The following is a 14390-nucleotide window of genomic DNA, read 5'->3' on the forward strand; positions in this document are numbered from 1 at the left end:
TTCAAAATCACAATGTCGGGTGAGACACGTGCCTCACGTATGGCCTATGCGTAAGAGAATGGCAAAATCACAATGTCGGGTGAGACACGTGCCGCGTGTTGAAAACCTTCTCCATCTCTACAGCTGCAGAATAAACCCAATTCTTGATGCAGCGTTGAAAGACCCTGGCGTGGTTTTTCGAATAAAGCCTGGAATAAACCCTTTGGCAGAATGGTTTCGGAACACTTTAAGAAGGAGACTGACTTACCTGTCGCGCTTGTCGATGCCTGAACAAACACGGCTTGCCGAGTCGAGCTTCTCGATGCGCGTCTCGCTTTCAACTGCCTGGTGCGGACGGAACTGACGTTCCGATAAGCTTATTCGGTCTGAGCCAATGGGGAGGCCTTCCGGTCGCGTCGTCTGTTAGAAAATGTCGCACCAGAATGCCAGAAAAAGCCATTTGGCTTCGGAATCGGCTATTCTAAGCGGGCGCATCGTGTGCGCCGCAAAATGTTTCTAAATACCCCAGAAATCGGGGCCCAAATCGGCCGGGTTTGGGAGGAGATAGCGATGCAAGGCCCCAAAACGGTCGCGTATTATAATATAGATGATCGATTAAAAAACAATCAAATACCTTTTTAACTACCCTATTCCCCCGTAGTGGTCTCAGTCCAGAAAAGGTACGAACCCTTACCTAACAAGAAAGTACTTTTTAAAAACGCAACTTTTTATTAACCTATTACCGACCACACCCCGTCACCCTCCAATCCCCCTCCCCCCATTACGCCCCCCTTTTTAATATCGTATAAAAAATCATGTCCCAATATAGGTCCCTAGTTACCTGGGAGGACGTTAAGCCCCATACTCTCTCTCTCTCTCTCTCTCTCTCTCTCTCTCTCTCTCTCTCTCTCTCTCTCTCTCTCTCTCTCTCTCTCTCTCTCTCTCTCTCTCTCTCTCTCTCTCTCTCTCCCGTCCTGGATTCGAACCCGTGACCCTTGGATCACAAGTCAAGTGTTCTTCCATCTGAGTAAACCCGGCCTCCCCAGTAGGGTGTGTGTGTGTGTGTGTGTGTGTGTGTGTGTGTGTGTGTGTGTGTGTGTGTGTGTGTGTGTAAGTGTGTGTGTGTGTGTGTATGTGTGTGTGTGCTTGCGTGTGTGTGTGTGTGTATGTGTGTGTGTGTGTGTATGTGTGTGTGAGTGAGTGTGTGCGTGCGTGCGTGCGTGAGCGCGCGTGCGTGTGTGTGTGTGTGTGTGGCTGTGGCTGTGGCTGTGTGTGCGTGTATGTGTGTCTCTGTGTGTTAACAAGCAGTCCCGCGACGGGTTTATACAAACACATCTGTCTGAAGGGATCAAATGACCCATTGATTGCTTTTTCAAGGATGGATCCTGTGGTACAAGTAATGCTGGGCATTTTAGGTCACATCTACCCTAACCATAGTCTGAAAGATGTCTCGCCACATTCATTTAATCAAAGATGTTTTTGTATGTTGCAGATAACCACAATGAAAGAGTTGAACGTATTATTGGGACTCTGTGCAAGCAGTGTGTTCATGTTTGCCTTGCTGATACTAAATCCCTGGTTCCAAATCTCTGGCAACAATGTTCTGTTCCAATGGAAAAAAGAGAGGTTGATGTTGTATGTCTGTGGGAAGGATCAAGGGTGCGGCGGATGGTCGGACCGACAAAAGGGCATCGTCAACGTTTTTCTCCTTGCCTGCGTCACGAACCGTCGTTTCGGCGTCATTCTGCAAAGCCCGTGTGACGTCAGAAACTTTTACGTCCCTAACGAGTACAACTGGGTCATCAGCGACGCCGAGCTAAGAAGTAGAAAAACTAATCAAACAGTAACCAAACTGACCCTCCAACAAGAGCTCCTGACGATAGATTTTAACCAGAAGTACCCGGAAGACGTGATTTACGTTGGGACGAACGGTGAGCATTACAAAGACATTCTCGCCAACCCAAATTTCCAGTCGACGATTCCCAGCTGGGGTAATCAAACCTATTTCAAACTTTTCCACGACGCGTGGAAGATGCTGATGAAACCAACCCAACGTGTCCAGGAAAGAGTGACCCAGTTCCTAGATAGCATTCACTTCTGGAACAGGACAAAACCCTTAGTCGGCGTGCACGTGCGAATGGGGAGGAACCCTTCCAACCCTCGAGAAACCCTGGTGATCAACACTGTCGATAACTTGGGGGCTATTTGGGCATTACTACAAGAGTTCGTCCAGAACGGCAGCCACGTTTTCATGGCCACGGACAGTGCAGAAGTTCGAAATTTGTCCCGGACCAAATTTGGCCCTGCCCATCACGATACAGGGGGGACCATTTTGCACGTGGCCAAGCAGAGACGCGAAAAAAAAGCGTGTCAAGGGTTCGAAGACGCCATTTTGGATCAGCTGCTTCTGACTTACTGCGATGTACTCATCACTAGCAGGAGTGGCTTCAGCACACGAGCGTCGTACATGCGCGGGTCGTACGAAAATGTGTTCCTCTTTAACAAAGGGAAAATCTGGCCTCTCTATGGGACACCCTACAAGAGAAAAGATAATAAGCTTGCTCAAAAGCTACCCAGAAAAAGAAAAAACACAACAAACAAAGAAACGGACAGAGAAATAAACAGAAAGAGAAACAAACAAAGAAGCATACGCGGAGATAAGGAAACAAAGAGACAAAGAAGCAAAAACACAGATAAAGAAACAATTTGAGAAAGAGGTCGACAGAAAAAGACGATTTTTACTCATCAAGACAAGGACAGCACAAACTCCTCAAAGTTTTCGTCTATGAAGACTTATTCAGGGCCACAATTAAAAAGTAAACCAAAAAAAACCAAAAGAAAAAGCAAAAGCTGCCAACCATCAAGTGAAAAGGAATGGGAAAGAATCAACGGGAACGCAGAGCTATTTCTTCTGCTTTCTGATTGACTTTGTCAATGTATTCCTTAAAAAGGCTTCACAGGCGAACACTTGTGTCCTTGTCTTGATGAGTACAAAAAGGGGACAAAATCGACAAGCCAGCAATTGAACAAAAAACTAACGAGAGAAGGAAATGAGTTACAGACGCATTGGAACCTATTTAGCAAGGTGAAAGACCATCCTATTAGCGAAGGCTGTCTGGAATAAAAAAAATTAAAAAAATAAAAAGTCGCGTCAGGCGAAATTACTACATTTAGTCAAGCTGTGGAACTCACAGAATGAAACAGAACGTAGTCCGCCGCTAGTGCAAAAGGCAGTGAAAGTGACGAGCCTGTTTGGCGCGGTAGCGGTTGCGCTGTGCTTCATAGCACGCTTTACTGAACCTCTCTTCGTTTTAACTTTCTGAGCGTGTTTTTAATCCAAACATATCATATCAATATGTTTTTGGAATCAGGAACCGACAAGGAATAAGATGAATTAGTTTTTAAAACGATTTCGGAAATTTAATTTTGATCATAATTTTTATATTTTTAATTTTTAGAGCTTGTTTTTAATCCAAATATAACATATTTATATGTTTTTGGAATCAGAAAATGATGGAAAATAAGATGAACGTAAATTTTAATCGTTTTATAAAAAAAAATTTTTTTTACAATTTTCAGATTTTTAATGACCAAAGTCATTAATTAATTTTTAAGCCACCAAACTGAATTGCATTACCGAAGTCCGGCCTTTGGCGAAGATTGCTTGGCCAAAATTTCAATCAATTTGATTGAAAAATTAGGGTGTGACAGTGCCGCCTCAACTTTTACAAAAAGCCGGATATGACGTCACCAGACATTTATCGAAAAAAAAGAAAAAAACGTCCGGGGATATCATTCCCAGGAACTCTCATGTCAAATTTCATAAAGATCGGTCCAGTAGTTTTAGTCTGAATCGCTCTACACACACACACACACAAACACACACACACACACACACACACACACACACAAACACACACATACATACACCACGACCCTCGTCTCGATTCCCCCTCTATGTTAAAACATTTAGTCAAAACTTGACTAAATGTAAAAAGCATCGATACGTGCTGTGAATGTAGGGTACCGTTCACTGCTTTCGTCCCATGTCGCTTTCGCATTCCAAGCAGCTGTGGCACAGTCTCCTGCATTCATTTTGGTGTGTGTGGTTTGTTTGTTTTTGGGGGAGGGAGGGGACCTTTTTGTTACGTCTTTTGCTCCTTTTTATATTACAAGTTTTGTTTCACTTTCGTGTGTTTTTAGCTCTGCTGCTGTTTTTACATTGACTGTGTGTGTGTGTGTGTGTGTGTGTGTGTGTGTGTGTGTGTGTGTGTGTGAGTGTGAGTGTGTGTGTGAGTGTGTGTGTGTGAGTGTGTGTGTGTGTGAGTGTGTGTGAGTGTGTGTGTGAGTGTGTGTGTGTGTGAGTGTGTGTGTGTGAGTGTGTGTGTGTGTGTGTGTGAGTGTGTGTGAGACTGAGTGTGTGTGTGTGTGTGTGTGTGTGTGTGTGTGTGCTTGCGTGCGTGCGTGCTAGCACGCAGGGGTGTAGGAGAGAAAGTTAGAGAGAAACTTTACTGCAGTATGTGGTCATTCGTCCTTGTCGTAACTGTGTTCATAACTTTACTATTTTACAAACGTTGCCCTTGTGCAAAGGTGTGAGCATAATCGCGCGGCCTTCATCATATTGAGGAATCTTCAAACTAACTTTGTTAACTGTTTGTTCTACACTGAGCTGCAACAGCTAAATTTGTGACCTGACTTGAACGTGCTCGCTTCTTATAAGTGCCTCAGGTCGGTCACGCTATATGGACGGCATTGTGCGTTGTCGTGCCCTGAAGCCATAGGCTTTTTTTCATCCGCATGGAAAGCGGCTGCCCAGCCAGCATGATTCTGCGTGACGCATGCGTTATTTCTGCGTTTTTCATGCGGGGATGCGTACGGCCTCGTGACACCTTCGCTTCGCGCGCGTTACTTTTCGCCAACTTTTACGCAGATTGTCGCATTCGAAACGACTTCACCACGCAGTGTTTAGCACGCATGGATTCAATGAAAAGGTGATTGCAATTTTTGTTTTTCCTAATTTTATACCGTGGGTTTATGCATTTACTTCATGAAATAATTTATTATATTTTATGTTATTAAAAAATATTTACTTTTAAATTTTGGTTATGAATAGTTATTCTTCTTCAAAAACTTCTTTTTTTTTTTTTTTAGAAAAAAAATTGCATAAAAACTTTCAATCCATTATTTTTCAGTTTATCTTAAGACAGTTTCGGTTAAAAAAAATGCATTTAAAAGTTTAATAAAAATATTTTTATTTTATGTAATGGTTTTCCCATTTAATTTTTATTTAATCATTTTGTTATTACCAACATTTATTTGCTTAATTGTTATCCTGATTATTATTTTATCTTAAAATAAATATGATTATTTTAATTTGTATTATCATTATAATTGTTTTAGCATGTAATATAATTATTGTAATGGGGATTTGGTATTGTTGTAGGAATCAGCTTTCCACAAAATAATGTCGTGGAAAAATCTAGGCAAAGCATAATAAAAATATTATATGAACAGAAAAGATAACTGAAATCTATATGAACACCCATAACAAAACGATAAAAACATTTAAAAAATTCAGATTAAACAAAAAAATGTAAACTAAAGTAACTTTGAAACTAATTATCTACTCAAAATAAAGGCTGATGTTAATGGTTACATAAAATTTGTTCTCAGCATATTTTCATTTTATTTTATTTTGCTTTGGAAGAAAATCTCTATGAAAGTTCAATTTCAGGGGAGACAGTTACCTTGACTGAAAAGAGCAATTTATTGAAGTTATTTCCCTTGTCTGTCAGAAAATCAGACAATCCCCAACTTCCTGTTGGCAAGAAGTCTGTCAAATCCACATTGTATCGGCGTTTTTTTGCTTTTTCTTCATATTGACTTGTATTTTTGACTTGCTTATTGGATGCAAGGTAATCTTATCCTTCTCTCTGAAATGAAGATTGACTTCTTTCAAGAATAGGTAAGTTGATCAACTGAAGGAAAGATTTGGGAATTTGAATTTTTGATAGCTCGCGGCTTCGGCTTCCGAGTTTGATGGCAGAGAGAATTTCTCACACTTTCGATTTTTTTTTCGCCTAGAAGAACACTGTTCTATTCATTCATGTTTGTTTTGTCTGAAAGATGGATGAATGAACTAACTTTTCCAAAAACATAAAGTTGATTGATGCAGTGGTTTGTTTTTAAGGAGTTGTGGAAGAGTGAAAATACCATCCGAATCCCGATTCGCGGGTCGCTCACGGCACCATAAAAACTGAATTTTCGTTTATCATTTTATGTCTCATTGTCTGTTTCTTGGTGAACTTTGGTTGGTTCCTAATCTGGTCGAGTCATTGCGGCAGCAGTTGTCAGGAGCTTTAGTAGTAATACTAATAGGCTCTTCATATATCTGGGTTTTTTTTATTTGTATCTTTTTATTTTTCCACAGATGTTCAACTTTCAGTTCCGCATACTGACATAGACTCATAGTCATAGTGGAATATTCTGTGTCTGAGTCTCGGAAAAGAGAAAAATTACCCTTGTTCCCGAGGCATGCATAGACTAGAGAGGCAGGCAGAGGCTGTGTCAGCGTGTGCAGTGATAAAGTTGAAAAACAGATTTTTTTTGAAATAAAAATAAAAAATACATCACAGAGAAAATAAATATACTAATTTAGTGAAATTGAGATGCTTATATTTAATAATTAATATTCCAGTTTTGATGTTTGCGTGTTACTGTTACTGTTAGGTTTGGGAATCAATGTGATCCTATTTAACTTCCAAGTATTTATTTTTTCAGAAAGCTTTGACTTGAGTATGACGGTGCTCACTGCTTGTTTGAACTGAAGGTGAAGAAAGCTGAGATGGACAGTGACCTTAACACCGCCACCGATGCCAGTAACGCAGACTGTCGTTCCGTCCCGGCAAGGTGAAGATGAACAGGTATGGCTCGATAGCAATGAGTGTCTCATTCAGAGTCATTGATAGTGACACTGACAGCGTCTTTTTGTTCTGTGACTTTGGCTTATTTTGTGTTTTATTCTTTTAGTTATAACCAGATGTGTCAAACAAATTCAGCTGATCTCTTTTACTGTTTTAGTGAAACAAATGTATTGTTTCCAGCAAAGGGAAAAAAAATCGGGTGGGGGCGGTTGGTCGATTTTATTTTTATATTTAAATTTTTATTTTATTTTAATAGTTTTATTGATGTTTGTTTTTAATTAACACAGGCATCTCATTGATGAGAAAGTGTGAACTGTGTCCGCGGGATGCCAGAGAAGAGTAACTTTTCATCCAAAGTCTGCAAAATTGAATTTAAAATTTAACCTTTTTGATGAATATTTTTGAATGAATACAAAAAGTTCTAGTGTTTGGAGGAAAAGTTAAGGTCAGTTCAACTTTAAACAAGGATTTTTAGTGTGTGTTTGTTCTTCTGTCTAAAAAAAAAAAAATAAATAAAAATCTGCTTGAAGTAAATACACACAAAAATTTTCATCTCCAACTGCTGAGTCCCTACATCTTTTTACCCCATCAAATGCCACTCTGTATGCCCCTTTAAAAAATGATTGCAATATATATATTCCTCATCTTCTCCTGAATTCAAAAATATAGAGATGTCACGTTTACTTTGAACATTTGCTCAGCTCAGATTGTTTTTTAGTGCTGATGGTTTCTTTTCAGGCCGACAGATTGTCTAAAATATGTATTGCTTCATGTAAATGACTTTTTGTTCTTCTTTTCTTCCATTCAGCGGACACAAGACTACGAGCAGAGCAGAGCGGCAAGATAAACATCAGTTCTTGCTGCTGGAGAAGGTTCTACAGGAGCAGATGGACCTGATGCGACTAATTTAGTAATTGGTTGCCAAAGAATCATGGTGGAGCCAGAGCCTGTGCTACTGTTCGATGGAGTCATCTTTTTACTGTTGAGTGTGGAAGATGTTGAAGGCACATGATGGATCTGTCGAAGGAGTGATCACTGGTAGGTGGCTTTGAATGCTATTGTTGAAGCAGACCAGTCATGCCTGTGCTATTTTCCCCAGATAACTGTAGCAAGATCTTGTGAGAGTGACATGTTATTGTTAGACGCTCTTTAGGCTTTAAATGTTACCTTGAGTGTGTGCTTTTTGGAGGATGCCAGATGTCATCACGGTTCACGGGTGTATCTTAACTGTTCATCAGTTCTCAGTCATGACCAGTTTCCCATTATCCTGGGAATTCATGCAAGGTTTATGCGTATTGGTCACATTTGTGAATTTAACCAACACATTTTGATGATAAAACTATGCTTATGGGTACGCACAATGATGGGCCTCTTTTTCTCATGTGGGGTGCGGAAAATGCATGCACCACTTTGTTTTCTGTGATCATTGCATCTGTGAGAAATAATGCAAATATTGCTCTGTGGCCAGAGCTGCCATCTGCTAGGTTTTCAGGGATGTAACAGAAATTGCTACGCTGTTTCCTCAAGTTCAAAATTGCAAGTGCTACACTCAAGCAAATAATCACAAACATGCAACAGTGCCTTCTTGTGAGTTCTGATTCTCACTTTGTGTAGGCATCGGATTATGGGTCAGAAAAAAATTGTCCACACTGAATAGTATCACGGTTGACGCTCTCTTCTAACTATGTTTGTGCTTTCCAAATGAAGGTTTGTGAGATAGTATTGAATGATTGATGCAGGTCACCTGAGGTGTGTGATTACATTTTATGACAATGCTACACTCAATCACCATTTGCTCTTCTGAAAACTTTTTTTTTTAAAGCAAGTGCGATTATTGATTTTTTGCTCCAGGTGACAGTATGATGCTTCCAGATTGAATTGTTTGTATGTGAAGAAGAGCTGTCTGAATATTTGATTTTTGGAATTCAGTTGGCTTGTTTTGTTTGTTTCAGATCCATGACCATGAGCTCGGTGTGGTTGGTGGACATGAACTAAAGACGACTACTGATGCTGTGATGACGAAGGTGTTCCATAGGCTACACGGTTGCTGACAGGGGGCTCTGGGGGAGGGCAGGGAAAGAGACCATGGTGTACGCTGCGACTAAAAGCCATCGACAGTGAGTTGTTTTTCATAATTTGTAAAATCATCCTGGTCCTTTTAGGAAGAAGATAAAATCCATGTCTACAAAACAACAAGTTATTTCTGTCTCAAATTTTGTTCTTTGGAATCAATTTTAAATTTGCCATGTTTCACATGTGAATGATAGTTGTCAAAGCTTTTACGCTTAACATTAAATTGCTAGAAGCCAAGTTCCTGAGCTCATTTGTCAGTGTCATGGATTTTCGACTACATACGAAATAAGGATGTTAGCAAACGGTATGATGTCGTCACATATGCGTCTGCACGTCACAGTACATGTATTATGAATTTCCGAAGGCCCCCAAAGAAAAAGTCATAGTAAAGGTAACTTTAACCACTTATGACGGGTATACCAGTCATGCGCTTGTGCAGCCGCAGCGCCTTAGGACGGGTAAACCCGTCTTCTCCGTTCCGGGATTTTCCAGAAATGCTACGTCACTGCTGACACACAAATAGCAGCCAATACCTCATTCTCATGAATAAACATAAATGGTGACGCAGTTTTGCGTTTGAAGGCTATTTTCGGCCTTGTCGACAGGGTATGGGAGAGAAATCTCGACTCGTCAAAATGGCTAACGCAGACCTGTTTACCCTTACGATTTTGGCGTAATTTATTACGATTTTCTGCAAAAAATACGCCATTCCGCTATCCGTGTCAAGACTACGATTTTCATAAATAAAAAAAATGTAAAATTTTTTTTTTTTTTTATCTTTTTTTTTTATCACTTCACATGTTTGGCATTGTTTTTTTCAATGGCAAAATGGGGTGAAAAAGCACAGCACTGACCAGAGATCATGTCTGTCTGATGAGACGCTGGAGAGCCTTATTCTAGTGGTGAAGTCTCGCCCTCACTCATTCGGCAAGCGCAAGTACAGTAGAGAAGCGCTTGACACACTGAAAAAGGCCTACTACGAGCAAAAGAATCAGTGATGCATGTGCTTTTGATGTGATCTTCTTTGAAATTATGATGACTACAAAAACTGACTGATGTGTTTTGTTTGTGAATGATGGATATAATGTGCATGATTGCATTTCGCAGACACAGTTGTCATGTGCGTTGTAATTGGCGACGAATGCTGGATGATTACTATTTTTGTGCCAGGATTACTATTTTTGGGGCTGAGCATTACTCCAAAACACTTATGGGGGTAAACAGGTCTGCTAACGGTGACTGTCGACCGGGCCCTAGTAGGGAAAAACAAAGCCGGACTGACGCTACAGGCGGTGCAAATGATTATGGATACTGACAGGGGAAGGGGGAGATCTTCTTTCGGACAATTCGTTGGAAACAGGTAGATGACAGTGATTATAATCCTTTCTTGGAGCGAGCAAAACAGCCACCTGTGTTTGATCCACAGGCACCGGAAGATGCGCCGGGCTTATTTTTCAAAAGTTCATATTTAAACATTATAAGCCAAACTAATTATCATTTCCATGATTAGACACTAAAAACAGATTCTTGGTTCAATTTCCTTTAAAAACAACATAGGTTTTACTTACCTACCTACTGCCAGTTTGAAGCTAGATTTTTTTGTGAATTATTACACCCCAAACTCCAATATTCCCTGGCAGTCAGGAATGCACATACCCAAGTTTTGATTGGCAGCGAAAGGGTTAAAACAAATATTAGGGTAGGTATTTTTTTTTACTTCTCTTCTACAAGGATTACAATGTGTTGTAATTTCCTAACTCAAGTATAGTTGGTGTGTTGTAAAAGCGTATGGTGTGTATGCAAGTTTGTGTGTCTGTATGATTTTTAGCAAGTTTACAGGCGTCAGGAAATAAACTTGAGACTTTTCTCAAATCAGTGATAGTTGTTTGATGATCTAAGTTCATGTTATTTTTTGTTTTGTCATGCAGAGGCTGTTCCGTGAAGCTGTACGGGTGCCACAGGTCAAGACCTTGAAGACGGCCGTTCAAGACTGGTTTTTGGAAGCCTGTGATAAAAGAAAGAGACAACAGGCCATGGAAGAGCCTTCATGATTTTGTTTGCAGTAATTGAACTTTGTAATCTCTGTAGGCTTATTTACAATGCTAGTTGCAAAAATTTGATGAATGTAAGATTTGACTCGCCTGAGAAATTGCTAGTGAGTAATTGTATTTCACAGTTCAGGTCTGTGTGGCTGATGGGTAATGTACAGAAGAGTCTGGGGTTTTGTTGGACATTATTTAAGCTAAGCTTTAAACTTCACACTCTTCTACAGATGATGTTCAGACATGATGTACCCTTTTAGGTTGTGTCAGAAAGACAGAAGACTAAACTGGAAGTGCTCAACTACCATTACTATCAGTGGAGACGCATGGATGCATTTGAACTTTTCTTGTGGGTATCCCATACTAAAAATATAGAATACATGATTCTGGAAAAGCTGTTCAAGGGCACTTACACACTATATTCGATTTTTAATACACGACTCAAACCTTCAGGCTAAATTAAAATGAATAAAATACAAGTATAAAGAGTTCAGAAAACAAAAAGTGAACAAATAGAAAGAAAAGGTTTTAACAATTCCTTGTCGTTTATGGGAGTCGAACGCAAACAACCTAGGCAGCTTGAAGGAGACAATGCATGATGCGGGTTTTTGTTGTTCTTTATTTTTTTTTGGAGTTGAGTTGAGAATTTAGAAGCGAGACTAGAAATATACTTTTTTTGTTGTTGCTGTTAAAACCGTTATGATTGGATTTCTATAGATGTAAGTCTTGGTGCACCTGATAAAAATTTAGCCCTTGAATGCAGGCAGTGTAAGGTAAATGAAGCAAAGTTCTCTCCGAAACAGCAAAAAAAATGCATTTCAATTATATTGATCCTCGCCACCTTATTTTGTTTGCTGAGCAGCTGGCCGCTGGAGACTTGTCTATCATTTTGTGAGTAAGCTGCGTGTTTTACATCCATTTTGAGATGGCAAACCTATGTTTTACGCAGTCTGATAAGTTTTTTTTAATTTATGAGTTTTATGTCATGTTTTTTTTTTAAATTTATGAGTTTATGTCATGTTGGTGTGCTTATACATATCAGTGGAGAAGGGGCATTGAATAAGTGTTTCTTTTTGATTTCATTGTTCTGAATTTTGACTATTAGCTGGCATTTTACCTTTTGTTTCATTATTGTAGTTGTTACTTTTGTGTAGTGAAACTTGATAACTCACTGCTGCCCATGTCTAGGTTGTGTCAATTGTTTTTTCTTCACTGAACGTACCACTGATTATCAATGATGACATCAGGGTTTTGTTCTTTCTCTGGCATTTGAATTTGCTTCAAATCATTGTGAACTTTTTTTTTCCATGCAAAGTTACTAGTATATGTGAATATGTTAACACACTTCAAATCAAAACCTGAAATGTCTCCTTTTTAAAAGTAATTTTTTTAATTTCTTTTATTTAAATGGTACACATTCATATGATTGTCTCCCTTTTTTTTTTCCTTTTTTTTTTTCTCTCCTTCTCTTATTTTGTTTTTTTTTTCTTATTCTTCGGTTTGTTCTTCCTTTTATCTTCTTATCCTCTTTCTCTTGCTTGTTCCTTGTCCCAGTATGCTTTCACGCCGCCCCATCTAATTATTTTGTGCTCCATCCACATCTGAATTTCGTTCAGCTGCCTTGTCCGAAATGTGTGTGGGGCACATATGTATGTTTAATGTCAATGTTCATGTTTCAAGTTCCTTGCTTTGTGAATTGCATACCAATGTTTTATGCAGTCGTGATAGATTCTAAATGTATGTGTTATCCTAGTTTGGTGTACATTGACTGGATTTCGATCCCTGGAGAATGGGCATTAACTAAGTGTTTGTTTGTGATATCATTAGTAATCTGAAGTTCAACTATTAGCTGGCTTGTAGAACTTTTTTTCTCTTTTTGTTGCTGTTCTGTATTCAAGCATGTTGATACAACTCACTGCTGCCTATGCCTAGGCTGTGCCAATTATTTATTTATTTGTTTACATCAATGTGATATAGTGACGAGTGTACATCAAAATTCTCTCTTATAAGTTATACTGGATTCTTCACTGCATGTACTACGGCGTATCGATGATGACTATCAGGGTTTTGTTCTATTTATTCTTTGTTCTGCCAATTTGAATTCTGCTTTGAATAGTATTTTGATCATTTTTGTTTCCGTGCTGCTGGTATGTCAAAATGCAGTGAAATTAAAACCTGGAAGTCACAATGGCAATAAACGAGATTCAAATCTCTCCTTTGTTTTAATCAATTTATTTGACTGCATTTTTGTTTTAGAACTTGTACATAATTATGATCATCTCTGTTATCGAACCTGCACGCTTGACCTTTGTCTTTCTGGATCAATACAATGTTGTGCACTGCCCATTATTTGTTTGTGAGTGCATAAAGCGGTTGTGTGGTCTGCGTAAAATTGTGTAGGTCAATCGTGACATCTGCGTGGAGAGTGCGTCAAATGCGTGAGAATGCGTAAAGCAATTGTGACATCTGCGTGGAGAGTGCGTCAAATGCGTGAGAATGCGTACAGCAATTGTGACATCTGCGTGAAGAGAGCGTAAAAAGCGCGTAATGCCTGAGAATGCGTCAATAATTCGTGACATCTGCGTGGAGAGTGCGTAAGATGATCAGGACATCTGCGTCAAGAGCGCGTTAAATGCGTAAAGCAATCGTGTCGTCTGCGTGGAGAGCGCGTTAATAGCGTGAGAATGCGTAAAGCAATCGTGACGTCTGCGTGGAGAGTGCGAATTTGTCTTGGTGTCAAATAAGCGTGCGCTGGAGGTGCGTATGGTCTGCGTAATCTGAGGGAAAACGAGTGTGTCACGCATGTATTTCGCTTTGCAAAATCGCGCGCGTTACGCATGCGTCCAGTGCAGTTGTTACGCAGAGTTTGGCGACTGCGACACGCATTCGCTGCGCAAAATTTTGCTGGCTGGGTGGTGTTTGGACGATATAATAGTCTGACCACGCGATGCATAAATGTGATTCTACTTCTCTGTGCAAGACTTATACTCCTTTACAGCATTAACTTTGACTGTGAGCTAAATATTTGCACGACGTCCCATCCCAGGAAACCTCCCTCCTTTTTGGCGTTCCCCAGGGCTCTGTGCTCGGGCCCGTGCTGTTCATCATGTACACCTCCCCTCTGACTGACCTCATCGACAGACATTCCGTTTCCCACGAAATGTTTGCTGACGACACTCAGCTTCAGAACTCAGCGACTCCCTCAGAATACGCCATGACCACCTCGCTTCAGTCTTGTATTGCTGACGTTGAACTCTGGATGTCCACTAACAAGCTTAGACTTAACTGTGACAAAACAGAAGCCATTCGTTTCACCAAATCCTCCCTCTCCTCCTCTCTCTCTCTCCCTCCTTCTATCACTTTGGGCAGCAGC

The 14390-nt window shown here is 40.0% G+C and overlaps 1 protein-coding gene and 1 long non-coding RNA gene across 2 annotated transcripts in view; both read left to right on the plus strand.

Annotated features, from left to right (window-relative positions):
• Nucleotides 1-4169, plus strand: part of LOC138980605 (uncharacterized) — a 46497-nt gene extending 42328 nt beyond the window's left edge. Inside the window, exon 2 of the mRNA XM_070353521.1 lies at nt 1472-4169. Within this exon, the coding sequence (XP_070209622.1) occupies nt 1472-2689 (1218 nt within the window). The 3' untranslated portion in view covers nt 2690-4169. The remainder of the gene's footprint in view (nt 1-1471) is intronic.
• A 1536-nt stretch (nt 4170-5705) lies between these two features.
• On the plus strand, nt 5706-12317 carry LOC138980627 (uncharacterized). The gene is made up of 5 exons (XR_011460402.1): nt 5706-5944; nt 6760-6902; nt 7711-7940; nt 8855-9019; nt 10904-12317. It is a non-coding gene; the product is annotated as an uncharacterized lncRNA (long non-coding RNA).
• The last annotated feature ends 2073 nt before the right edge of the window (nt 12318-14390 follow it).

This window comes from Littorina saxatilis, linkage group LG11 (assembly GCF_037325665.1).
Source record: "Littorina saxatilis isolate snail1 linkage group LG11, US_GU_Lsax_2.0, whole genome shotgun sequence".
Classification (NCBI taxonomy): Eukaryota; Metazoa; Mollusca; class Gastropoda; order Littorinimorpha; family Littorinidae; genus Littorina; species Littorina saxatilis.